At 40.5% G+C, this 26784-nt stretch overlaps 1 protein-coding gene across 1 annotated transcript in view; it reads left to right on the forward strand.

The window, feature by feature from the left end:
* The window catches only part of LOC149286350 (myosin-10-like), a 222921-nt gene that overhangs the window by 35900 nt on the left and 160237 nt on the right, over positions 1 to 26784 (forward strand). Inside the window, exons 3-10 of the mRNA XM_089494253.1 lie at positions 24 to 51; positions 9580 to 9682; positions 12787 to 12807; positions 13670 to 13762; positions 15803 to 15866; positions 19631 to 19729; positions 20478 to 20621; positions 21880 to 21975. Of these exons, the coding sequence (XP_089350379.1) occupies positions 24 to 51; positions 9580 to 9682; positions 12787 to 12807; positions 13670 to 13762; positions 15803 to 15866; positions 19631 to 19729; positions 20478 to 20621; positions 21880 to 21975 (648 nt within the window). The remainder of the gene's footprint in view (positions 1 to 23; positions 52 to 9579; positions 9683 to 12786; positions 12808 to 13669; positions 13763 to 15802; positions 15867 to 19630; positions 19730 to 20477; positions 20622 to 21879; positions 21976 to 26784) is intronic.

The following is a 26784-nucleotide window of genomic DNA, read 5'->3' on the forward strand; positions in this document are numbered from 1 at the left end:
CTTCTACTTTTGTTTTTTTGCAGATAGAGAGGATCAATCTATCCTTTGCACGTGAGTTACTCAATATATATAATTAGCCAATGGCTCCTCTACTGAGCTCTACTGCTACTATTTCCTTTAAAAAACACATTATACCTGTCAGGACAGTTTTGTGGGTATATGACCAACTGGTCTGCTGCAAAGAAATGTTATGGGAGAGAAAGAAAAAAATGTAGTTTAAAATACTGTTGGATATTTTTGGCTAGAAAACATGTGTATGATATTTTAGAATATTAGACTCTCACAAAAACAAAATGAAGTAAGAGCCATCTCGTTTTCTTTAAATCATATAAAGATTTTTCTTCTCTGTAAATTGAGAACAAAGCTGCCTAAGCAAGTATATCCCTATTCAAATGTATAGCAAAATTAGAAGATTGATTATATAATTGATGGCTATGAGAAAAAGTGGAATGCACTACAATAATACTAATTAGTAACTGAGTCTGCATTATTATTATTAATAATAATATAATATTGCTTTTTCCTATTATATTTATTGTTAGATTAGTATAATAGTGTATACTATTTGTATACCATTTTTAATATATATTTTATATATGAGAATGCTATATTGTGCCTTGGCATATATACACTCACTAGCCACTCTATTAGGTATACCTGTTCAACTGTGTCTTTAAAAGTTATGTTAAGACAAAGAGCCTCACTATCGAGGCTTTTCACCAACACCATTTAAGCTTGTTGATTGCCTGCTAAGCACCTTTAAAGGGTGAGAGGTAGTGTGGTGGTTGTATCAATGACAAGGAAGTTCTAGCAGCTAAGATGGTATGCTTCTGTGAAAAAATGTTTTGAGAATTTTCTTGAAGGTTTGGAGGGAGGGTCAATGCTGAAGGTTCGGTGGAAGTACCGTATTTGCTTGATTATAAGATGACCCTGGTTATAAGACGACCCCCCCAAATCTGAATATTAATTTAGGAAAAAAAGAAAAAGCCTGAATATAAGACGACCCTATAGGAAAAAAGTTTTACCAGTAAATGTTAATTCATCTAAACTATTTTTTTTAATAAAAGCTATGAGAAAAATATTTTGGTTTTATTTCCTTTTATTTTCCAACCTGCCTCCCAGTTATGCACACCTGCCCCAGAAATGCCTTATACCCCCTATATGCCACTGTGCCCCATGATATGCCTTTTAACCCTATATGCCACTGTGCCCCATGATATGCCTTTTGACCCCCTATGTGCCACTCTGCCTACAGAAATGCCTTATACCTCTATATGTCACTCTGGCATTAAGGGGGTTAAAAGGCATATTATGGGGCAGAGTGGCATATAGAGAGTTAAAAAGGCATTTCTGGAGGCAGAGTGGCCTTAAGGGGGTTAAAAGGCATTTCATAGAACACTCTGCCTCCAGAAATGCCTTATGCCCCCCATTTAACACTCCCCCGCCCCCCCAACTTACCGGTGCTTCTGACTCCCCTGTCACGCAGCCGGGGCAGCGTGTAGATGTCTACGCGATTCGCGTCGACAACTTACGCTGCAGTCGGAAGGCGGTGTGGCTAGCAGCGGGGGTTGTCTGCGCCCATCGCACAGACCTTCCCCGACTGTCAGAGAGAATTCCCCGCATCGGTGCCGGGGAAGGTCTGCGTGATGGAGGCAGACAACCCCCTAGACAGGAGGATCCAGGTCCCCTGCAGCTGCGGGGGATCTGGATCTTAGTCGTCTCATAGTCAGACCAATTTGAGGTCTGATTATAAGACGACCCTGATTATAAAACGAGGGGTATGTAGCAATGTTATACAAGCAACCTGCAGAGGGTGCTGAAGAGTTCAGTGTGAGTTGTAGCAACTGTAGTTTGGAGTAGACTTGGGCACCAGGGGGCTCTTCGTGTTCGTCTTTGTGCTCGTCTTCGGCAAAAAAAAAAACTTCGTATTCCGCGAATATTCGCCTGGTCCTGTCTTCTCTTCGGGCGAATATTCGCGGACATTCTTCGTGTTCGGGTTTTCTTCGTTTTCCCCGGTTAAGGGGTTAAAGCCGCTCTGGCGCCAGGAGTTTAAATGTCCGTATGAGCAACTCTATTGGTCGTCAGCAGGGGGCTCGTCTGCCATTGGTTGATGGCAGACGAGCCCCCTGCTGGCGACCAATAGGGTCGCTCGTTCAGACTGTTAAACTCCTGGTGCCGTAATTGTCCGGCAGATCCCGCTGGTCTCCCTGTTCTATCATTTATTAACTGATAGAACAGGGAGACCAGTGGGATCTGCCGGGTAAGTTGCAGCATTGGGATTTTAAAAGTCTGTACGAGCGACTCTGTTGGTCACTCGTACAGACTTTTAGGGTCCTGGTGCTGTAACTTACCCGGCACATCCCACTGGTCTCCCTGTTCTATCAGTTAAATGTCCGTACGAGCGACCAATAAAGTCGTTCGTACGGACATTTAACTGATAGAACAGGGAGACCAGTGGGATGTGCCGGGTAAGTTGCAGCAGAGTGGCTCGTGCAGACTTTTAAAACCCCAATGCTGCAACTTACCCGGCACATCCCACTGGTCTCCCTCCCTGTTCAATTAATTAAATGTCCGTACGAGCGAACAATAAAGTCGCTCGTACGGACATTTAACTAATTGAACAGGGAGGGAGACCAGTGGCATCGGCAGGGTAAGTTGCAGCATTGGGGTTTTAAAACCCCAATGCTGCAACTTACCCTGCCGATGCCACTGGTCTCCCTCCCTGTTCAATTAGTTAGTCTGTGCCGGGTTAAATGTCCGTACGAGCGACCAATAAAGTCGCTCGTACGGACATTTAACTAATTGAACAGGGAGGGAGACCAGTGGCATCGGCAGGGTAAGTTGCAGCATTGAGGTTTTAAAACCCCAATGCTGCAACTTGCCCTGCAGATGCCACTGGTCTTTAACTAATTGAACAGGGAGGGAGACCAGTGGCATCTGCAGGGTAATTTGCAGCATTGGGGTTTTAAAACCTCAATGCTGCAACTTACCCGGCAGATCCCACTGGTCTCCCTCCCTGTTCAATTAGTTAGGGGTTAACTTAGATAACGCAGCATCGAAGGGGTTAACGGGAGCGGAAATCCATAGGTTCGCTGTCAGGGGTTACAAAGACCGTGCGAGTGAGCCTATTGGTCCCTGTAGGTGACCAATAAGCTAATTCGCACTGCCCTGTAACCCGTGACGGCGAACCTGCGGATTTCCACTTCCGGGAACTGCCGCGAAGCCGCGAAGACAAGGTAAGTTAGAAGAGGGGGGAGAATGGTAGACGAAGACGAAGACAATCACGAAGATCTTCGTGGTGTGTGTCTTCGTCTTCGCCTACGTTTTACCGCCGCCGTCTTCTCTTCGGCGTGTCTTCGGAATGAACACGAAAACGCACTCTTCGTGTTCGTTTCCATGTTCACCCGAAGACGAATGCACAAGTCTAGTTTGGAGCTAACCAGCTCAGCATGGCAGTTGTATGTTATGAAGCTATGCATAATAAAGAAGCCTGTTTTACCCTTAACTAAGAGTGCATAAATCTATGCATAGGAGCAGAGCCGGCCTTAGGTGTTCCGGCGCCCTGTGCGAACTACTCCTCTGGTGCCCCTTCAAACTACCCCCTCTGCCCCTTCAAACTACCCCCCCTCTGCCCCTTCAAACTACCCCCCCTCTGCCCCTTCAAACTACCCCCCCTCTGCCCCTTCAAACTACCCCCCCTGCCCCTTCAAACTACCCCGTCTCTGCCCCTTCAAACTACCCCCTCTCTGCCCCTTCAAACTACCCCCCCCCTCTGCCCCTTCCTTCAAACTACCCCCCCCTCTGCCCCTTCCTTCAAACTATCCCCCCTCTCCCTACTTCTCTTTATCCTAACTTACCTTGAGGAGTCCTACCGGCATTTCGTGTTGAGCGCCGGAATAGTCCGGCACTCAACATGAGATGCCGGCACCGCGACGGAGTCATGGAGAGTGAGGGGCGTCGAGCGGTTGCTGAGAACTTCACGAGCAACCGCTCGGCGCCCCTGCCCGGCACATAAATAAAAACATTGTTGGTTTTTTTTGTTGTTGTTTTTTTTAACTTTATTTAACATCCTCCATGTTAAATAAAGTAAAAAAAAACTTTATTTAACATGGAGGATGTTAAATAAAGTAAAAAAAAACAACAACAAAAAAAACAACAATGTTTTCATTTAGGTGCAGAGGGGGCGGCAGCGGACCCGGCGGCGGCGGAGGAGGACCCGGCGGCGGCGCCCCCTGGAGTGTGGCGCCCTGTGCGGTCGCACAGGTCGCACACCCCAAAGGCTGGCCCTGCATAGGAGGTATCTAAACATGGTGGCAGCGGTATGTGGATAAAACTGAATTTCCAAACTGCAAAAGAAAACCTGGAGCAGCAGAGGCACAGAGAGGCCTTCAGAGCACTGGGAAGCCTGTTTGAGAAGCAGACTTATATACAGCAGAGAACACTGTAAGTAAGCTTACTGAGTATATCATGGAAGCTGTTCAAAAACCACCAGAAAGCTTGAATCTCAGTACTGCTAACTTGTCACAAGCTTGGAGAAGCTGGAAAGAGGAGTTTACACTGTATGTGGATCTGACACTGACAGCAAGAGATGAGAGCAAGAAGGTAAAACTATTTTATTATTTGATTGGTGTGGAAGGTAGAGAAATAGCCAAGACACTAAGCATCCCAGGTGATACAGAGACCCCTGCACTGAGAGACGTTATACAAGCATTTGATAAATACTGTGACCCAAAAAAGAATGAAACTGTGGAAAGATATAAGTTTTTTCAAGGAATCAGGAGCCAGAGAAGAAAATGGACTCATATGTCACACATTTGAAAAGGTTAGCAACAACCTGTGAGTTTGGGGATATAAGGGACTTTTTAATCAGGGACAGAATAGTCTGTGGTATAAGTGATTCCCAATTAAGAGAGAGACTTTTAAGAGAAGATGAGCTGAATCTTGAAAAATGTCTCCAAATATGTAGAGCCTCACAACTGACAAGACAAAGTGTGAAAATGATAGAGAGTCCTTCTCATTCCATGGTGCATGCTGTAACGTCAAAAGTAAGAAAGGCACATGTTAATGCAAGTAAGAGTAATGGATATCTACTGCTGTGTAAATACTGTGGAAAAAGACATGAGAGAAACAAAGAGAAATGCCCAGCTTATGGACAGACATGCAGGAGTTGTGGCAAAAGCAACCATTTTTCTACACAGTGTTAGCTGAAAGAAAACATTAAGCACATGAAAGTACATGCCGTCATAGAGGACGCAGAATCAGATAGTTATGAGGATGTGATGTGGATTCAGTTACAACCTGAAGCAGACAGTGTAAATGTAATACAACAACCAATTACAAACAGAGCAACCCAGCTCTTTGCCACTATGATGCTGGACAAAAAGCCCATCCAATTTCAATTAGATTGTGGGGCAAGCTGCAATGTTATTCCATCTCATCTGCTGAATAAGACCGTAGACATACAATCGACAGATCAAGTCCTAATGATGTACAATAAAAGCATTCTTAAACCTGTGGGTAAGTGCAGAATTAAACTGAAAAACCCACGTAACAACAAAAGTTATAGGTTGGAATTGACAGTGGTAAATGAGGGTGACCATGTTCCTCTGCTGGCAATAAAAGCTGTTCAGGCAATGAATTTAATACAAGTGCAGTTTCACAACATTATGGCAATGGATTGTCACACAGGGCCACAGCAAACTGACAGCCAGGCACCTATTGATTTGCATACCTTACAAGCAAGATTCTCAGATGTATTTGAGGGAGATGGATGTCTGGAAGGTAGATATAAATTAGAAGTGAATAATAGAATTGAACCAACAAAACTCCCAAAAGGAGGGTGCCTGTGTCCATGGTAAACCATCTGAAAGCAGAACTCCAAGACCTTCAGAAAAGAGGTATAATAGCACCAGTACAACAGAGCACAGATTGGATAAGCAGCCTAGTGATAGTCAAGAAACCATTGGGAAAATTAAGAATCTGTATTGACCCAAAACCTCTTAATAAGGCACTGAAACGAAACCATTACCTATTGCCTACAATTGATGATATTTTACCAGATCTTTCAAAGGCTAAAATATTTTCTGTCTGTGACGTCAAAAATGGATTTTGGCACGTAGAGTTAGATGAGCAATCTAGCTATTTGACAACTTTTGCTACACCATTTGGGTGATATAGGTGGCTTTGAATGCCTATGGGAATAAGTCCGGCCCCTGAAGTGTTTCAGCAGAAGCTCAACCAAGCTCTGGAGGGACTTCCAGGAATCAAAACAATAGCAGATAATATGCAGATAATATGGTGATAGGATAAGGTGAAAATATGGAGTCTGCAATACAGGATCATGATAAAAAAATGACTCTATTTTTAGAAAGATGTAGGAAACACAATATCAAACCAAATTTTTAAAAATTGCAACTTAAGTTGACGGAAGTATCATACATTGGACATCTCCTAACATCTCAGGGATTGAAAGTGGATCCAGAAAAAGTCAAGGCAATTCAAGGAATGCCCTCACCTACAGATGTGCGTGGGGTCCAGCGTTTCCTGGGTAAATTATCTGTCTAAATTTTGCAGCCATTAGTCAGAAATGTGTGAACCACTACGACAGCTGACACACAAATATGCACTATGGGAATGGACGGCGCACCAGCAAACAACATTTGAGTCTATAAAGCAGGCAATTGCAGAAATCACAATTCTGAAGTACTATAACCCAGAACAGGAACAAGTTTTACAATGTGATGCATCCGAGAAAGGCCTGGGGACAACACTCATGCAGGAGAAGATTCCTGTTGCATTTGCAAGTCGAGCACTGACTATAACAGAATGTGGATATGCGCAAATTGAAAAAGAATTGTTAGCTGTGTTGTCCGGGATGGAAAAGTTTCATCAGTATACTTATGGTCGACCTGTAGTAGTGCATTCTGATCACAAGCCGTTAGAAAGTATAACAAAGAAAGCATTATTAAATGCTCCAAAGAGGTTGCAGCGTATGCTGCTCAGACTGCAGAAATATGACTTCACCATCTGCTACTGTCCAGGAAAAGACTTACTTATTGAAGATGCCCTCAGTAGAGCTTATTTACCAATAACAACGGACGAAGGAATAGCTCAAGACATCGAGACTATCAATATGGTCGAATATTTGCCCTTGATACAAGAACGGCTACAATCAATACAAACATACACAGAAAATGACAAGACACTGAAACTTTTAAAAGAAGTAATTTTTTCACTTGGGATAACAAGGACTTTTTAATAACTGTGGACTATTTTTCTAATTTTTGGGAAGTGGACCATTTAAAGGACACCAGATCTAACACAGTTATTAAAAGCCCATTTTGCACGATATGGCATTCCAGATATTGTGTTTTCAGACAATGCTGCACAATTTTCATCAGCGGAATTTATAGATTTCAGTACAAAGCGGGAGTTTGACCATCAGACTTTATCCCCAGGATACCCGCAAAGTAATGGAAAAGCAGGGTCTGCGGTCAAAACTGTAAAGGGGCTGATGCGGAAGGCAAAGCAAGCAGGGACAGATATATATATATATATCTGTCTTTATTGGATCAACGCAATACACCAAGCCAGGGTTTGTCCAGTAGTCCAGTACAAAGGCTTATGAGCAGGCGAACGAAGACTCTTCTGCCAATGAGTGAACAGCTACTAAAACCCAAACTTCTGGAGCAGACTCGAGTCAGGTTACACGAAAACCAAAAATGACAGGAACATTATTATAACAAAGGTGCAAGAGATCTGCCAGTGCTCCAAAGAAATGATTCTGTGCGAATACAGCCGGTGGATAACTACAACAAATATTGGCAAAATGCATAGGAGGTATCTAAACAGGGTATTTTTCAGAGCATTTGCTCTGAAAAAAACCCTCGTCTTATAATCAAGCAAATACGGTAGATTCCAGAGATATGGTGCAGCCCGAGTGAAAACTTGTAGACGGGAAAAGGAAGGGGTGATAAGTGAGGAGGAGGAGAGCCTTAGCCCATGGGAAGAACGTAAGGATAGAGCATTTGCTTATGAGGGCAGAAATGTATGGAGGAGCAGTGTTATGGAGGGCCTTATATGTTAGTACCAGGATTTTAAATTTAATTCTAAAGGCAATAGGGAGCCAGTGGAGGGTTTCTCAGAGTGGGGAAGCAGAAGAGGAGCAGCGTGCAAGGAAGATAAGCTTAGCAGCAGCATTTAGGACAGACTGTAGAGGAGAGAGTCAAGACAGTGGAATGCCAACCAGAAGAGTATTGCAGTAGTCAAGACGGGAACCGATAAGTGAATGAGTGTTTGTGGATTCTTGGGTGAGGAATGGGCGGATGCGAGACTTGTTTTTTAGGTGCAAGCAGCAGGATCTGGCGAGGAACCGAATGTGAGGGATGAAGGAGAGGTTAAGAGTTAAGGATGACCCCAAGGCATCGGGCCTGGTTAGTAGGAGAGATAGTAGTATTGTTAATGGTGATAGAGAATTCAGTGGAGTGGAGATGGAAGGAGGGAAGATAATGAGTTCAGTTTTAGAAAGATTAAGTTTCAGGTAGTGTTGTGACATCCATGAAGAAATAGCAGACAAGCAATTGGTAATACGGGACATGAGAGATGGAGAGAGATCAGGAGAAGACAGGTAGATTTGTGTATCATCTGAACAGGGCTGGCCCAAGACATTGTGCTGCCTGGGGCAGAGTGTGAAATGCTAACCCCCCCACCCCAGAAAAAGTCCCACGGGGTGAAAAGAAAGGTGAAATATAACATTATTATGTCCAGGCTCAGCCTGGAATTAACCCAACTCAATAAAATAATATAATAATTAGATTCAAAGAGCGAGAGCTCACCTACGGGGATCACGGTGTCAGATGTTTGTATTATATATATATACCATATTTGCTCGAATATAGGCCGCACTTTTTCCCCCCACTTTAAGTCTTTAAAGTGGGGGTGCGGCCTATATCCGGAGTTTAGCGCAGAAATGCGCAATTCCTATCGCCCAAGCGTAAACAACCTCCGCTGCCGGCACGTCTGCTCGGTGTACTTTAACAATATCCCTTGCCAGGAATTCCCACGGGGGGAGTCCCGGCAAGGGAGATTGTTAAAGCACATCGTGCAGACATGCCGGCAGCGGAGGTTGTTTACGCTCGCCGGTGAACGTCTGCGCGGTAAGCTTTAACAATCTTCCTTACCAGTGCAGAGTCCAGGGTGTCTTGCGGGGCCGGCGGGGGACATCTATTCTACGCAGAACGGTATACAACTTCCGGTGCCGGCACTTCCATTTTGGGACATATAGTATGTTTCATTGTTACAGCTTAAACTTGTGATATAATATTGTGATAGAATATTGGTTTTGCCTTTTTTATCCCATTAATATCCCTGACAATTAGACATATGTTGCATAATATATATATATATATATATATATATATATATATATATATATATATATATATATATATTGCTAGCCATCTTCAGGATCTATTTTTTTCTTTCTCCTAAGCATACCTTTCTGACATCCTTTACTTCTTTAATCCTTTCTCCCTCAACATTTTCCCATGATTTAACCTACATAATGCTACCTTATTGCAGGGGGGAATCAGGAGCTGGCAAAACAGAAAACACAAAAAAAGTAATTCAGTATCTTGCTCATGTTGCCTCATCACAGAAAGGACGAAAAGAACACACAATGCAGGTAAGGCATTCTTTGTCCTTGGAAGGAACTTAGATTAGTGAAACATGTTTGTGTGACATTTTTTGTATGCTTTTGTTGATTGATATTTGCCCCATAATGTTATCTTGTTGAATGTTTCACAGTTTAAAAGTAGAAATAAAAGAAACTAAGTGTCAAGCCACAAAGTGTTCAGCAGTCATTCAGGGCAATTATTTTATTAAACCTTCATAAATATGACAACTTTATTTGCCTTTTTCTGAAGTCCATGTACATATTTTTGTGAAGTATGGGGGTCTAACAAATTATGAAATGTACTTGTCTGGGTTTCAATCTTCTTTGTTGAAAATTAATTCCATTTAAAATTGCAGCAAACAAAAATAGTCATATTTAGCAAAGGAACTAATGTTATGCTCTCAAAGACAACCTGCAAATACCGTATTTGCTCGATTATAAATGCTCTGAAAAATAACCATCGTCTTATATTTGAGGTTGTCTTCTAATCAGACCTCAAATAGAGGTCTGACTACAAGACTAAGATCCAGATCCCCAGCAGCGCTGCAGGGGACCTAGATCTTCCTCTCCGGCAGCCGGTGTCACTGCTGACGTAACCCGGAAGTTCATCGGAGGACAGGATATCCCCTGCAGGGGATATCCTGTCCTCCGATGAGGCACAGACGCTGCGATCTCTATGCACGTCTGTGAGGACCTGCATAGAGATCACAGTGTGATCGGTGCAGGGGGATCGCGGGGAGGGGAGTCTCTCACCCCCCTCCATCCTGAAACAGAGAAGCAGAAAAAAAGGTTAGTCATTTAAAAAATCATAAAAAAAAAAAATCATTAAAATAATAATATAAATAATAAAATGTGAGCTAACTACTGCCCCATATCAATACTTCCAATAACTAATCTACGACCGTCTAACCCACTTTCTGTCCTCAAACTCCCTGCTTGACCCCCTGCAATCCAGTTTCTGCCCACAGCACTCAACCGAAACTGCTCTCACCAAAGTCACAAATGACCTTCTATCTGCTAGAATCAATGGCCACTACTCTATCTTAATCTTACTTGACCTCTCTGCTGCCTTTGACACAGTCGACCACCCCCTCCTCCTACAGACTCTCAGCTCTGTTGGTGTCCGTGACACTGCTCTCTCCTGGATTAACTCATATCTTTCCAACAGATCATTCTCTATGTCGTTTGCTGGCGACTCCTCCTCCTCAATGCCTCTGTCTGTTGGAGTACCTCAGGGCTCTGTCCTGGGTCCTCTACTATTCTCCATCTATACTTCCTCACTTGGAAAACTCATTGACCACTTTGGATTCAAAACCACCTCTATGCAGACGACACACAAATCTATCTCTCCACCCCCAATCTCTCTGCATCTGTCCTCTCTCAGATCAGCAGCTGCCTATCTGGCATCTCTTCCTGGATGGCCTCTCACCACCTCAAGATAAATATGTCTAAGACTGAGCTACTTCTAATCCCTCCCTCTAACTCTATTCCCCCTCTCTGACCTTTCTATCACTGTTGCCACTATCTCTCCATCACCACATGTCAGCTGCCTCGGAGTGACCCTAGACTCTAACCTATCTTTTATCCCTCGTATGAAATCACTCTCTAAATCTTGCCACTTCCAACTGCGTAACATTTCCAAAATTCGTCCTTTCCTGACTGCCAGCACCACAAAACAACTAATCCACTCCCTAGTAATCTAGACTACTGCAACAACCTATTTACCGGCCTGCCTCTCTCCCGACTATCCCCTCTTTAATCTGTGCTCAATGCATCTGCCAGGCTAATCTATCTCACCTAACGCTCTGCATCTGCCGCCCCTCTCTGCGAGTCCCTCCACTGGCTCCCCATCCATAGCAGAATTAAATTCAAAATACTCATTTTATCCTACAAAGCTCTCACTAACACAGCTCATCTCTACCTATCCTCCCTCATCAGCAACTCCAGCCTGCCCTCTAAGATCCAGCAATGACCTGCTCCTTGCATCTTCACTTATTACCTCCTCCCATGCCCGCCTACAGGACTTCTCTCATATTGCACAACCCTCTGGAACTCCCTTCCCTGTGCTGTCTGACTCTCACCAACTCTACCCTCCTTCAAACGCTCCCTAAAAACTTTTCTCTTCAGGGAAGGCTACCACTGACATAAACTCCCCCTACATTAACATAATTCACTACCACGTAGTCCTCACCTCCTGTTTCTCACCCCTTATCCACCTAGAATGTAAGTTTGTGCGGGAACAGGGCCCTTCATTCCTCTTGTATCTGTATGTCAATTGCTTGTCATTTTGTACTTGTCGTTATCTGTAAAATTTTTACCTTGTACAGCGCTGCGGAATCTGACGGCGCTTTATAAATAAAGTATAATAATAATAATAATAATAATTATTTACTGGGCCTATGTCATTTGTCATTTGAGACACAGTAAAGGTCCTTTGCTATTGAAGTGAGACGGATCAGTGATTAGTGACCAAAAAGGTCATTAATAAATGGTCACATAGCATTTTATTAGGTTAAATATATATATTGTATTTTTTTATATGTATAGCTATCAGATCACTTGTAAGTGACAACTTTAGGCCACTGTCATTGATCAGGGAGACCGATCAATAATCAGTGACCAAAAATCTCACTGACAAGCGATCAGGTAATAATTATGTATTAATTTTTTTTATGAATTTGTGTTTTTTTTGTTATTACCTTAGATGACCCCTATCGCTTTCTAGGGCAGGGTCATTCAGGGGCTGCCATAATGACACCTGGGTAGACAGCAGCAGCAGTGCCCTCGCAATCACCACAATTGTGGCAACCGGGGGAATTTTTTTGCATGACGTACCATGTATGTCACAGAACCAATGAGCCCACTTGGGCATGAAGTATCTGGTATGTTACCGGACGTGAAGGGGTTAATAATGTTCTTTTAAATGCTACAGAAAACAGAAACTTATAGAAGGGTTTAGTTATTGTACCACTTTTGTATACCATGTTCTTTATAAATCACCTCACCTGTGTTATTGTTTTCAGTTTTAAAAATGTTGTCCTTATTGTGGATTCTTAATAACACTAGTTTTTTTTTATGTTCCATTTTCTATTCGGTTTGCTACCTGGCCACAGAACTCCAGCATTGTATCATATGTAAGTAAATACGCAAATGTTATTTTTATTAAAGAATAAATCATTACCAGTTCATTGTCATTTGCAAACATTAAATTTAAATGTGTTTTTCTCACTTTCATATATATAGTAACATTAAGAGCATTCAATCTCCTCAAAGGACTTACAAAAGAAGATATTATTTAAGAGAGGGAAAGCTAGGAACAAACTCAGTGTTAAGAGACAGTTCCTGTCTGTAAAAATGACTTTTGGGGAGGTTTTTCAAATCCTGGTGTAGCTATTATGACAGAGAGGTAATCTACGTGGGGCAGTTAGGTTGGCTACCCAATACCAATGTCTCATTTCTTTGGAACACTACACTTAGTATTCAGACATTATGTTTTATTTATAAAGCTCCAGCTTAGGGAAGAGCACACAATTAATAATATAAACAAACTTAACAAGGAAAGGAGGGTCCTGCTTTTATAAATTTGCAGTCTATTTGGAAGTTGGAGGGACTATAGTTAACATATTAAAATGTATGGGATTGCTTGGGCATAGATGATTGTTATAAAGTCTACATGCAGAAATCAGTGGTCTGGATGTCTTAAAGCTGGGACGGGATGAGGTAATAAGCTGAGGATACACAGTTGTTTTTTTGGGGTTTTTTTTGTGTATATTTAAAGCTTCAGTAAGTACATAAGAATTTGACAGAGTGATGCAAGAAGCTCTAGAGAAAAGGTGTGGTTTAAGCGAAATCCTGGAGGTTCAAGAGAGACTAGGTGGTTAGGAGAACGTTTAGAATTACATAAAGTGCTATGTTAAGAGCTCTGTTTGTAAATTTTAGCCTGTAGGGTATGAGGAGGCAGTGCAAATATATATAAAAAAATGTTTTTGTCTTCAGGGAGAACTTGAACACCAGCTTTTACAGGCCAATCCCATTTTAGAAGCTTTTGGGAATGCAAAGACTGTGAAAAATGACAACTCATCTCGATTTGTAAGTAGTTATTTATTTATTTATAAAATACCAACAATAGAAGACAAATACAAATCATTAGTATGCTGATATGTTGGGTTCTTGCCAGTAAGGAGTCAGTAAGGGGTTAAGGATCCTTAAGGATGAAGTATTTTGAGGATGGGAGCATTTTTGGCAAACTTACCATGTCTTTTTGGTACTGTGATCACATGCCCCAAATGAAATATTGGGTATTTTTTGCTTTCAGTATTAGTGGGGCTTTCTTTTAAAACCATTCACACATGTATATGTACTATATGCCTGGGAATTTCATCTATCCTATCCAGAAAAGTATCAGGGGGTTTTGAAAGTTAATTATTTAATTATGTTTTACAAATTTGGAATGTGAGGACTATGGGCTTCGTAGAGCTCCCACACTCACTTCAAAGGATATAGTAGTGTGAAAAGGATTTTACAAATCTGGAAATTATAACACTTATCTGTTCCTTAGCAGGTCTAAAAATTAGGTAAGTACATCTACAAATGAACAACACATGACGTATTATACTGTGTCATGATTTAGTCAACAAAAATAAAGCCAAAATGGAGAAGCACACTTTATGATTGAATAACTTGTAGAACCACCTTTAGCAGGAATAACTTAAGGTAATTGTTTGATGTATGACTTTATCAGTCTCTTACAACTCCTTTGTCTACAAATTTCACTTGTGATGGACCTAACCGATGGAACTCACTTAGACCAAACCTTCAGCTTTCACTCTGTCAAAAATTCTCAAAAGTTTGCGAGCAAGGCTCTCTCCACATACTGTATCGGTTTGTCTTAGTCTATCGATTCTAGTCTTGTCATACCCCTTGAATATATGTATTGTAATTAGTGCTGCGTAAATTGTTGGCGCTATATAAATAAAAGCGAATTATAATAATAATTATAAGAGAAGAGGCTTTCTCCTGGCAACCCTTCCAAACCGTACTTTTGGAAGGGTTTCAGTTTTATTCTAATTCTACTGTCATGAACTTTAGCATTTAACATTCTACTCAAGGCCTTTAGAGTCTGAGATGTAGCTCTTGGGTTTTTTGCAATTTCTCTGAGCATTACACAATCTGACCTTTGGATTAATTTGCTGGGATGTTCCCTTTTAAGAATATTGTTTTGTATGTTTTCCACTTTTGAATAATCTTTCTCAGTATAGGAAAATGTACTTAGGAGACGGTCAGACAGCACCTTAATTGCACGAGCAGGGTTCCACCCAACACCCTCAAATGTAGTAAAGAGTCACAAGGTGCTCAGCAATGTGAATAAATCAGTGCAGTTTTATTTCCACACAAGTGGCGACGTTTCAACCCAATAGGGTTTTTCTCAAGCGCTGGCTCACATTGCTGAGCACTTCGTGACTCTTTACTATATAAAGATGGACTTTAAATTGTTTGGAAATGGCCTTATAGCTCTTCCCATTGATGGGCAGCAACAATTGCTTCTGTAAGATCATTGCTGATGTCTTTCCTCCTTGGCATTGTGTCAACACATACCTGAATGCTCCAGATCAGAAAACAGCAAAAATGTTTGCTTTTATAGAGGTGGTCACGTAATCACTGTTACTTAGCATGTTAATTCCCATAGAAGCAACAAGAGTGTACTTAGTTTTTCACACATGGCTTCTCCATTTTGGCTTTATTTTTGTTGAATAAATTATGACATCTGTTATATTTACCTAATTTGTAGACCTGCTAAGGAACAGATGATTATTATGTTCCGATATGTAAAGCCATATAATTAGAGAGTATACATGACTGTATACTGCTGAAAGGCTTTTTAATCACCTCTCATTTGTTTTTTTTTGTTAAAGTTGTTTAGTAAGCATTATTTTTTAAGATACAGAATTATGTAGTGGAACATAGTTAGTTTCTTATACAAAGGTTTAACTGTTTAGGAAGCATCAAAATAATAACGTGACTTATGAGCAAACCAGGTACTTCATTTTTCCTTAACACTGCATTGAAACATTAGTTGTACTCTGAAAATATTTTTAATTATAAATCATTTATGATTTTTTTCTTTTCCAGGGTAAATTTATTCGCATCAATTTTGATGTTGCTGGTTACATTGTTGGAGCCAACATTGAGACCTGTATCCTTGAAATTATCTACTTTGTAGCCAAAGCGACTTCTCAAATTTCCAATGTATTATTTGTTTACAAGCAGATGAAGTAGTTGTCAGGCCCAAGGCCTGCTCCTGCTCAGTGTAGGCTGCATCCCCCTCCTTACAAAGCTTGCGTGCCAAGACATAACTTGATCTCTGCCAGCGAGCGGGTGTCTTCTGTGCCTGGGCAGCTTTCTGATTAGTGGTTCAGTACTGATCTCCCTCTGTGACCCTACATAACCTGTGCTCTTGCTTCAATCAGTGCTTGTGTGTTCCAAGCTGCAGTGTCTGTCCCGGTACAGACGTCATTGATTCCTGCACTAGTGCTTTAGCTTGCTGAACCAGTCTGACCCTGTTTTACCTCCCGGCTTCTGACCTTGGCTAGACTATCTCAAATATCTTCTGTCCCAAAACTTTGGCTTTATGACCTTACTGAACCTGCACTGCCTACCCCGACCACTGGACTGTTTAACTATGTGGGTGCTTTGTCCCCTGGCTGTCTGTACCCTCCTATCTGATGATCCCAGTCATTTCCCCAAAAGCAGTGTTCTTCTCTCCATTTAACTTTGACTTCTTTCTCTAAGGTTACACCCTATTTTTAGCATAGATAAGAATACCAATCATTGGATTAATTTTAGGGGTATTTTACATAAATTTGATGGACTACAAGATTGCACCTCCTAGTGGCCCTTACAGCGATTATAGGAAGCCTCTATTCCAACTGAGGTAGTTTACATTTTATATTTGCCAGTCGAAGTTTGATCTGTTTTACCTAATCATTCAGAGCAATAAGTCATATTAAGTGCTTAATTATACAAGTTAATTTAAGGTGTGCTGCAACCTCAACACATGGACCACAAATGTGCATAAACAATAACAAATTATTTGCGCAAACATAAATTCACCCAATGTAATAAAAAAAGAAAAGTGTATACTTACATAAAAACTGAAGATTTGCTTGACCCAGGACCACGTACAGTGGATATAAAAACTCTACACACCCCTGTTAAAATACCAGGTTCTTGTGATGTTAAAGAATGAGACAAAGATAAATCATGTCAGAACTTTTTCAACCTTGTGACCTATAACGTGAACATTTCAATTGCAAAACAAACTGAAATCTATGAGGGGGGGGCACAACTCAAAATAACCTGGTTGTCATAAGTGTGCACACTCTCTTATAACTGGGGCTGTGGCTGTGTTCAGAATTAACCAATCACATTCAAACTCATGTTAAATAAGTCATTACACACATACCATCATTTAAAGTGACTCTGATTAATCACAAATAAAGTTCAGCTGTTCTTGTAAGATTTACCTGACATTTGCTTAGAAGCATCTCAGAGCAGAAGCCATGGTCCGCAGAGAGCTTCCTAAGCTTCAGAGGGATCTCATTGTTGATATTACTCGGGTACAAAGAATTTCCAAAGCATGGAACACAGTAAATACAGTGATCATCAAGTGGAGAAAATATGACACAATAGAGACATTACCAAGAACTGGACGTCCCTCCAAGATTGTTGAAAACGAGAAGAAAACTGGTCAGGGAGGCTTACAAGAGGCCTACTGCAACATTAAAGGAACGACAGGAATTTCTGGCAAGTACTGGCTGTGTGCTATATGTGACAACAATCTCCCGTATTTTTCATATGAATGGGCTATGGGGTAGGGTGGCATGACATAAGCCTTTTCTTACAAGGAAAAACAGGCTGAAGTTTGCAAAAACAAACATCAAGTTCCCAAAAGCACGTGCGGAAATGTGTTATGGTCTGATGAAACCAAGGTTGAACTTTTTGGCCATAATTCCAAAAGGTATGTTTGGTGCAAAAACAACACTGCACATCGCCCAAAGAACACCATACCCACAGTGAAGCATAGTGGTGGCAGCATCATTCTTTGGGGCTGTTCTTCTTCAGCTGGAACCGGGGCCTTAGTCAGGGTGGAGGGAATTATGAACAGTTCCAAATGCCAGGCAATTTTGGCAAAAAACCTTCAGGTGTCCGTTAGGAAGATGAAAAGGAAGTTCACCTTGGGTCCTATTCTTTTTAATATATTTATTAATGACCTTGTAGAGGGATTGTATAGTAAAGTATCAATCTTTGCAGACGATACTAAGCTCTGTAACGTGGTTAACACAATAGAGGACAGTGCACGATTACAAATGGATCTGCATAGGTTGGAGGCTTGGGCTGGGATGTGGCAGATGAGGTTCAACACAGATAAATGTAAGGTTATGCACATGGGGAAGAAAAATCCAGGCTGGGAATATGTATTAAATGGGAAAACACTGGGGACGACTGACATGGAAAAGGACTTAGGAGTTTTAGTTAACAGTAAATTTACCTGTAGCGACCAGTGTCAGGCAGCTGCTGCTAAGGCAAATAAAATCATGGGGTGCATCAAAAGGGGCATAGATGCCCACGACAAGGAAATAATTCTACCACTGTACAAGTCACTAGTCAGACCACACATGGAATACTGTGTACAGTACTGGGCACCAGTGTACAAGAAAGATATAGTGGAGCTGGAGAGTGTTCAAAGACGGGCAACCAGAGTAATAAGGGGAATGGGAGGACTACAGTACCCAGAAAGATTATCAGAATTAGGGTTATTTAGTTTGGAAAAAAGACGGTTTAGGGGGGATTTAATAACTATGTATAAATATATAAGGGGACAGTACAGAGATCACTCCCAGGACCTATTTATACCCAGGACTGTATCTATAACAAGGGGACATCCTCTACGGTTGGAGGAAAGAAGGTTTCTACACCAGCACAGACGGGGGTTCTTTACAGTAAGAGCGGTGAGATTATGGAACTCTCTGCCAGAGGAAGTGGTTATGGTAAACTCAAAAGAGTTCAAAAGGAGCCTGGACGTGTTTCTTGAAAGCAATAATATTACAAGTTATGGATATTAGATTAATAGGGACAGAACGTTGATCCAGGGATTTATTCTGATTGCCATATTTGGAGTCGGGAAGGAATTTTCCCCCTGGTATGGGGCAATTGGCATCTGCTTCATAAGGGTTTTTTTTGCCTTCCTCTGGATCAACACAGTAGGGACACAATATGTATATAGGTTGAACTTGATGGACTTTGGTCTTTTTTCAACCTTATGAACTATGTTACTATGTTACCTTTCAGCACGACAATGCACACATCCAAATCCACAAAAGCATGGCTTCACCAGAAAGATTCATGTTTTGGAATGGCCCAGCCAGAGCCCAGACCTGAATCCAATTGAACATCTGTGGGGTGATCTGAGGAGGGCTGTGCACAGGAGATGTCCTCGCAATCTGACAGATTTGGAGCGCTTTTGCAAAGAAGAGTGGGCAAATATTGCCACGTCAAAATGTGCCATGCTAATAGACTCCTACCCGAAAAGACTGATTGCTGTAATAAAATCAAAAGGTGCAAAGTAATTTAAATACAGCCAGTGCCCAGACCCCAGTATAAAACTTGCATATGGGTGAGCAGTATAGTGTAGGCACAGGGAGACCCACAAGGGACCAACAGATGAAAGACTTGCTTTTTAAAGTTTTATTTACTCTGAAATGGTACAAGTTAACCACTAAGTTATAAGTATTCAACTTATACTTATTAACCATAAGTATTAAACGTATTTAAAAACATAATGATGCAACATGTGCATTGCCCTAATAAATCTGTCATTATGGATGTTCTATGTAAGTTTGATATTAATCTTATTAACCTTCTTTGCTTATCACCTTTATCCTTTACAATGCTCTTCAGATTTACTGGAGAAATCCAGAGCTATACGGCAAGCTAAAGATGAAAGGACGTTTCATATTTTCTATCAACTTGTGGCAGGAGCAGGAGAACACCTGAAAAGTAAAACTGCATTTTTCTTTTTTTTTATCCTCATTGGGACTATTTTTATGTAAGGTCATTGCAAGTGGATATGTTACAGTCATGGGAAACAGAAATAGCATCTTTGAACAAGCGGATGTAAGACAACAGAAGTGAAGACGATGTTTGCTGATGCAAATGTCCACAAGAGAAGAGTCTGATTATGTCTACATAGAGTGCCAGTGAATGTCTCTCTTTTACACTTAAGTGTTCATATTTCCCTTATTGCACAAGGCACTTGGCAAGCTAAGATGGGGTTATTATCTACAGTATTATGTACTATAGTATTAAAAATTAGTGTACACGTCTCTATGCTTCTATTTCTTAAGTTTGAGGGTCACATTAATACTTTTCATATTACTCTATAATATATTTATTAATACTACTAGCTTAAGTGGGATAGAAGGTAGTGTTTTTTATATATTTATTTACTTGTAGAGGTAGGCCTAAGAAATATTGTGGTACATATATTAGTTTAATTTTTGTTATTATTTTCCTTTTTCCCCATTATATCAACATCCCTTTAAAGCTATCTCTTATACGTTTTTAAACCCAGTGATGTCATGGTGACATTTTATTTTCTCTTAATTTGTTATTTAAAAAAAAACATTTGTGAGGGTAGAAACCTTTCTAGTATAAGCACATAACTTACACATGCATTATACTATGTAATTAGTGACATGAGAAAGAACATGTTGTTATATACTAATTCATGTATTATTTCATGTAGCCGACTTGTTATTGGAGGCTTTCAGCCAGTATCGCTTTCTATCCAATGGCAATATTACCATTCCTGGACAACAAGATAAGGAGATACTACAAGAGACATTGGAGTCAATGAAAATTATGGGAATCAGCCATGAGGAAATCATGTGTGAGTTATCATTTTTGTTGGATGCCATAGAATTGGGAATTGTTATATACAACAAACTAGGCAACAATGTGCAATGTCAGTCAGCGGTTGCTAAGGCCAGTAAGGTATTGTCGTATATAAAAAGGGGCATCCATTTGTGGGATAAAGATATAATTTTGCCTCTGTATAAATCAATGGTAAGGTCGCACCTTGAATATGCTGTGCAATTTTGGGCACCTATTCTAAAGAAGGATATCATAGTACTAGAAAGGGTGCAGAGGCGGGCTACAAAATTAATAAACGGAATGGAGCACTATAGTTATGAAGAAAGGTTAACAAATTTAAATCTGTTTAGTTTAGAAAAATGGCGCCTCAGAGGGGATATGATAGCATTATATAAATATATTCGGGGCCAATACAAACCATTGTGTGGAAATCTGTTCATAAACAGGACTATGCATAGGACACGTGGTCATGCGTGGTCAGAATGGAACTGGAAAGGAGATTTAGTCTAAGGCAGAGGAAAGGGTTTTTTACAGTAAAGACAATAAGGATGTGGAATTCTCTGCCTGCAGAGGTAGTTTTATCTGAGTCTGTACAGACGTTTAAACTGCAACTGGATGGATACTTGGAAAAACATAATATTCAGGGATATAATCTTTAATTATGGTGAAACGGCTTATTGATCCAATGAGAAATCTGACTGCCATTTTGGGGTCAAGAAGGAATTTTTTCCCTGGTTAGTGCAAAATTGGAAAGAGCCAAACTGGGTTTTTTTGCCTTCTTTTGGATCAAGAGCAACAAATTAACAGATATAGGAAAGGCTGAACTTGATGGACGCATGTCTTTTTTCAGCCTATATAACTATGTAACTATGTAACATAGCAGTCGCTTTAATAAAAATCAAAAGCATTTGTGATTAGCTTGTAAAAGCTGGAACAAGGTGTCTTACTCATATGTTTGGTAATGCCAATGCCGATTCGTCTGGCACTTTGGATATTCATTAACCCTAGCTTGAAGGGCCTAGTTATGTGATTTTCTTGAATTTAATTTTTAACGCTATGCAAGGCCAACTGTGCCCAAAGTCAAGGATTGGACCTTGAAATAATTAAATTGTTTGATTTTTAAAAACAACATGGCATTGATAGCAGGCCATATTGGTGAAATGTTGGCATGCTGAAGTTTGGTTCCACAATGGAATGCCACAATGATGCTTTTTACAGTTAATTTACAACTGAGCAGTAATTATTATAATGCATTTTCTGCCTTTTCAATTTAGCAATGTTGAAGATGGTGTCAGCAGTTTTGCAGTTTGGTAACATTGTTTTTCGAAAGGAGAGAAACACAGACCAAGCTTCTATGCCAGACAATACAGGTATGAAAGGTGGCAATTGTATAGCCTTTTAATATTGCCAAGATATGCAAGTTTATTTAATAATTATGTTTTATTGGTATTACAAACTAGGCATGTGATTTTTGGAATATGGAAAATGTGTTTTTTTTGAAAGAACCATCCCAGGTTAAATATGAAATACAGCCCTATACAGTGAGGGATAAATAGGGAATGCGATAAATTTATAAAAGAGGAGGGAGATAGAAAAAGGAGAGAGGAGAAGGAAGGGAAAGAGAAAAGGAGAGAGAGAGAGAAATGAGGAAAGGTAAAGGGAGGGAGATGGAGGGGAGAGAAAGGAATGGGAGAAAACTAGCAGAAGGGGTGCGAGGAGAGACAACAAAGTAAATGTTTGTTCAACCATGATTCCCATTTTTTTCAGTTTGAGTGTATACACAAAAATTGCATATCATTTTTCAAGGATGGATAGGTGTCACGGACTGGGTCCAAACAGATGACTGAAAGGACCCAGCGCGCCCGATGATTGTATGCAGGAGTCACAGTGCAGTAGTGGAGTTTGGACAGGGCCTGGTTGCAGGGTGACCACACTCACCCAGGTGTTGAGCACCTAGGGTAGTGGAGCCAAACACCAGCACCCTGATATGGCAGCGGATGTAGTCCAGAACAAAGTAAAATCCTGCAGGCACCCTGGAACAGGCATGAGACATCACACAAGAATCACGTGCAGGATGCTGCAGGCTGGGAGTATGGGAGCTAAGCAAAGGGTATAGCAGAAACATAACAAGCAAGGGACAGGGAGACTAGGCACGAAACATAACCAGACAAGACATACATGTTACAGGGCACTACAGTGAACCAGACAAGGAATAAACATTACTAGACAAGATATACATGATACAGGGCACATTTTCATTATCGATTATTATCGATTTTATCGATTAGTTGTTTCAGCCCTAAAATAGAGTTCCTCGTACTGACATTTAAAATCCTGCCGCCAAAGCTGCTGCGTAGTCCGTAACGCGTTAAGCCCATATTAACCCCATCTACGGCAAAAAATGAAAAAAAAAAAAAAAATGAACACGAAGAATGTACACAAATATTCGCCGAACACAGGAATGGACGAGTATTCACGGAATACGAAGATTTTTCCCCCCACGAAGATGAACACGAAGAGTTGGCCGGCGCATCCCCTGAGTGAAAATCTTCTAACACTGCTCCCAATAACCATAAAATACAAGCTTACCTCTGTGTTGCTCACACACTGTGCGAGCAAACTCTCTTGTACCACCCAGAGGAAGCGGAAATGCAGGTTCGCCTTAACGTTACCCGTATTTGTGAGTGCATTGAAAAAGAGGAATCTATTTGGGTTCCTCATTTGAACATACTACACTATGAGGTTGTCTATGTACAGGCATGTGAAAAAAGTACATACTCTTTAAATTCTAATAACAACCATCTGTTCCTTTGCAGGTCTCAAAAATAAGTAAATACAACCTCAAATGCTTTCTGGCATTTTAAAACAAATAACGTGATAAAAAGAATGTTTTACAGTTATTTATATGGCAAATAGTGTGACTCGGGTATGTATAAGAGCTCGACCACGAGATAAACTATAGGGGCTGGTCTCCAAATGTTTCCAGGGCTGCTTTTCATTCCCAGTCTGGCCCTGGGCAGAAGTAAAAGGAGAACATAGCAGATCATGTGAAGCAAGCATAAGTGATGGGAAGAGGGAGGGTGAGATAAGGATTAGACTTGCGCATTCGTCTTCGGGCGAACATGAAAACGAGCACGAAGAGGCCGTTTTTTTGTTTGTGCCGAAGAGAATACACTGCCGGCAAAACGTAGGAGAAGACGAAGACTCACAACCACGAAGAATCGAAGATCGTCTTCGTTTTTACTGCGCAGCCGCCAAAATTTCAAACAGGAGTGAGCTGATCTCGTCTGTCCAATCAGCTCACTCTTGTGACGTCACACTAAGGGTCTCGTCCAATGCCTGTGCTGCTGTTTTTTGAATTCTGAAGGCGCCTTTATAAGACCAGAGCTTGCCTGAGAGATCCATTCATTTTTCGCTGTGACTGCTTTGGCAACACTGCTGTGCTGCATCCGAGCCTTACAGAGAGGTTGTTCTGTTCTGTGTGAGACTGGTAAGCCTTAGCCTGCCATTTCTCACAGTGTACTTCATCCTCACTTCAGTGCTACTTAATATAATTAATAATAATAATTTGATTAATTTAATTTTTTTTTATTTAATTTGTCATCAACTGTAGTGTAAGTGCTGTTGAGTTGACAGTGCACCCAGTGTCTCAGTAGCACTGGGGTGCCCTTGCCCTGGGCTGGCACTAGTGCCTACTGCCTGTCCTGCTTAAATAAATTAAATAGAATTTATAAATAATAATTTAATAGAGTCTATAATTTAATAGTTCATTATAATATTATATATATATATATTTGTCAGTCATATATATATATACTATAGTATACTAGTGTAGAGTGTACTGTAGACATTCATTACTAGTGTCTAATTTAAAATCAGTAATATTAATTAGTATAATTAATAATTGAATTCACTATAAAATTATATATATATTTGTCAGTTATAGTTAGTAATAGTATACTAGTGTAGAGTGTACTGTAGACATTCAAGACATCTACTAGTGTCTAATCTAAAATCAGTAATATCAATAATTCTATAATTCTTTCTTATCTTAATAGTTAATTAAATTAGCTATAAATAAATGTAATAATATTAATTAATTACTACTAGCGTATAGTTCAGCTAATCTTATTAGTACTGGTGCTGCAGCTCTATAGTTTGTGCTTTGTTTTAGCAACAGCAAGAGACCAAGTCAATTTTTCTTAATTAATAATCTTTCATTTTATTTCATTTGTTTTGCTCACCTCAGTTCATCAGTGAAGTGAACTTGTTGGGCTAGTGAGTGCAGCCGCATAAGTGCTGTGTTTTTTTTTTATCAGCAAGCAGTGACGTTAACTGTTTTGCAAAGATTTTCTCATTTATTTTACATTTTATTTCAATTTTATTAAAAGTACCCTTAGTGTTTTGCTCACCTCAGTCCATCAGTGAAGTGAACTTGTTGGGCTAGTGAGTGCAGCCGCATAAGTGCTGTGTGTTTTTGTTCAGCAAGCAGTGAAGCTAACTGTTTTGCTGTAACATTTTATTTTAGTTCTAATTCTTTTCAAGAAAAATTGACTGTGACGAGCTGTACTAAGCAAAGCTTCAAGCTACTAGCTGTAGTACTAAAATAATTCTAATCTTCTTTAATCTTAATCTATAATATATTATAAATAATATATAACAATATAAATTCTAATTCATAATCTATAATATAAGTAATTCTAATTCTAAATTCTAATTCATAATCTATATTCTTCTATCTATAATACATAATATATACATAAATTATTTCTAATCTATTAATATTATATAATTTAATATTAATTAATAAATCATACTGAATCTGATTTAACCTCACTTTAGCTTAGTGGGTTTGAGAGCGTCTGCCTAGAGGTAGACTTATAGTAAGGAAATGTAGCTTTAGGCTAGCATAGTAGTAGGCTAAGCTCTTAGGCCCGTGTAAATTCAAATTAAAAATAAAATACTGCTAGTTATTAAATAGTTAATCTTGAGTTAATAATTTAAATAACTTTAGCACTTTGCCAGATTGCACACAACAGTACAGTGCAGTACTGCATAGTTTTACTTTTTAAGCAGTAGCACTGAAGAGAACTTCCTCTAATTTTTTTGTCTTTAATTCGTTTTTCCTTTTTTTATTTTGTTTTTATTTTTATTTTTTTTATAGTTTTTTAAACACTACACTACACTACACTACACTACACACAACACAAAATTTGAAATGGATCCTCCTTTTGGGACTAAGGAGGGACAAGCTCCATCTACCACCAGCACCACCACCAGTTCTAAGATGCAGCCTTTGCGTCAGTCTAGTCGGCCAAGTAGGCCAAGCTCTCGCTTATCATTTGGGGAAGCATTGCTTGAAGGATCATCAAGTAAAGGAAAGGCACCAAAAGCAGGCAGTAGTAGTGCGGCTAGGCCCACAAGCTCTATGGTTTTTTACGGAAAGCCTAAAGCACCAGAAGCACGTTCAAAGTTAAAGGGTAGCACAAGTACCGTGTTTCCCCGAAAGTAAGACAGTGTCTTACTTTCTTTTTATCCCTAAAAGCCCCACTATGTCTTACTTTCGGGGTATGTCCTATATTGGGAAAAAATTGTCCAATTTTTTTTTTAACCATAAAATTAACATATACACCAATCCACACGTATACACAAATCCACACACATATACACTAATCCACACACATATACACTAATCCACACACATATACACCAATCCACTCTCACTTAATGCTTTCCTACCTTTCCTTTCTTCTTTCAGCTTCTTTTCCTCCTCTTCGCTCCTCTTCTTCAGTTCTTGTCTCCTTCCGGGTCAGAGGGCACGGACAGCGGTGGGCGCGGCTTCAGTGTTGTGCGCCGGGATCTGACAAGAAACCCCGGCGCACAACAGCTGTTGCCGCGGTGATCACAAGGGAGCGGTATCGGAGGTCATTAACAGACCTCCGGCTCCCTTGAGTGATCTTAAGCCGGGTTGAACCCGGCTTAAAATCACTCAAGGGAGCCGGAGGTCTGTTAAAGACCTCCGATACCGCTCCCTTGCGAGCCTGCTCCTCCAGCGGCGGACATTACTGTCCGTCTCTGGAGGGGTGCCGGGTGCCGCAGGTTGGCACCCCCTGGAGTGTGGCGCCCTGTGCGGTCGCACACCCCAAAGGTCGGCCCTGCTCTAAGGGGCCGGCCTTAGG

Source organism: Sceloporus occidentalis, unplaced genomic scaffold (genome assembly GCF_023333645.1).
Source record: "Sceloporus occidentalis isolate IW3139 unplaced genomic scaffold, rSceOcc1.0.p SCAF_70, whole genome shotgun sequence".
NCBI classification, from domain to species: domain Eukaryota; kingdom Metazoa; phylum Chordata; class Lepidosauria; order Squamata; family Phrynosomatidae; genus Sceloporus; species Sceloporus occidentalis.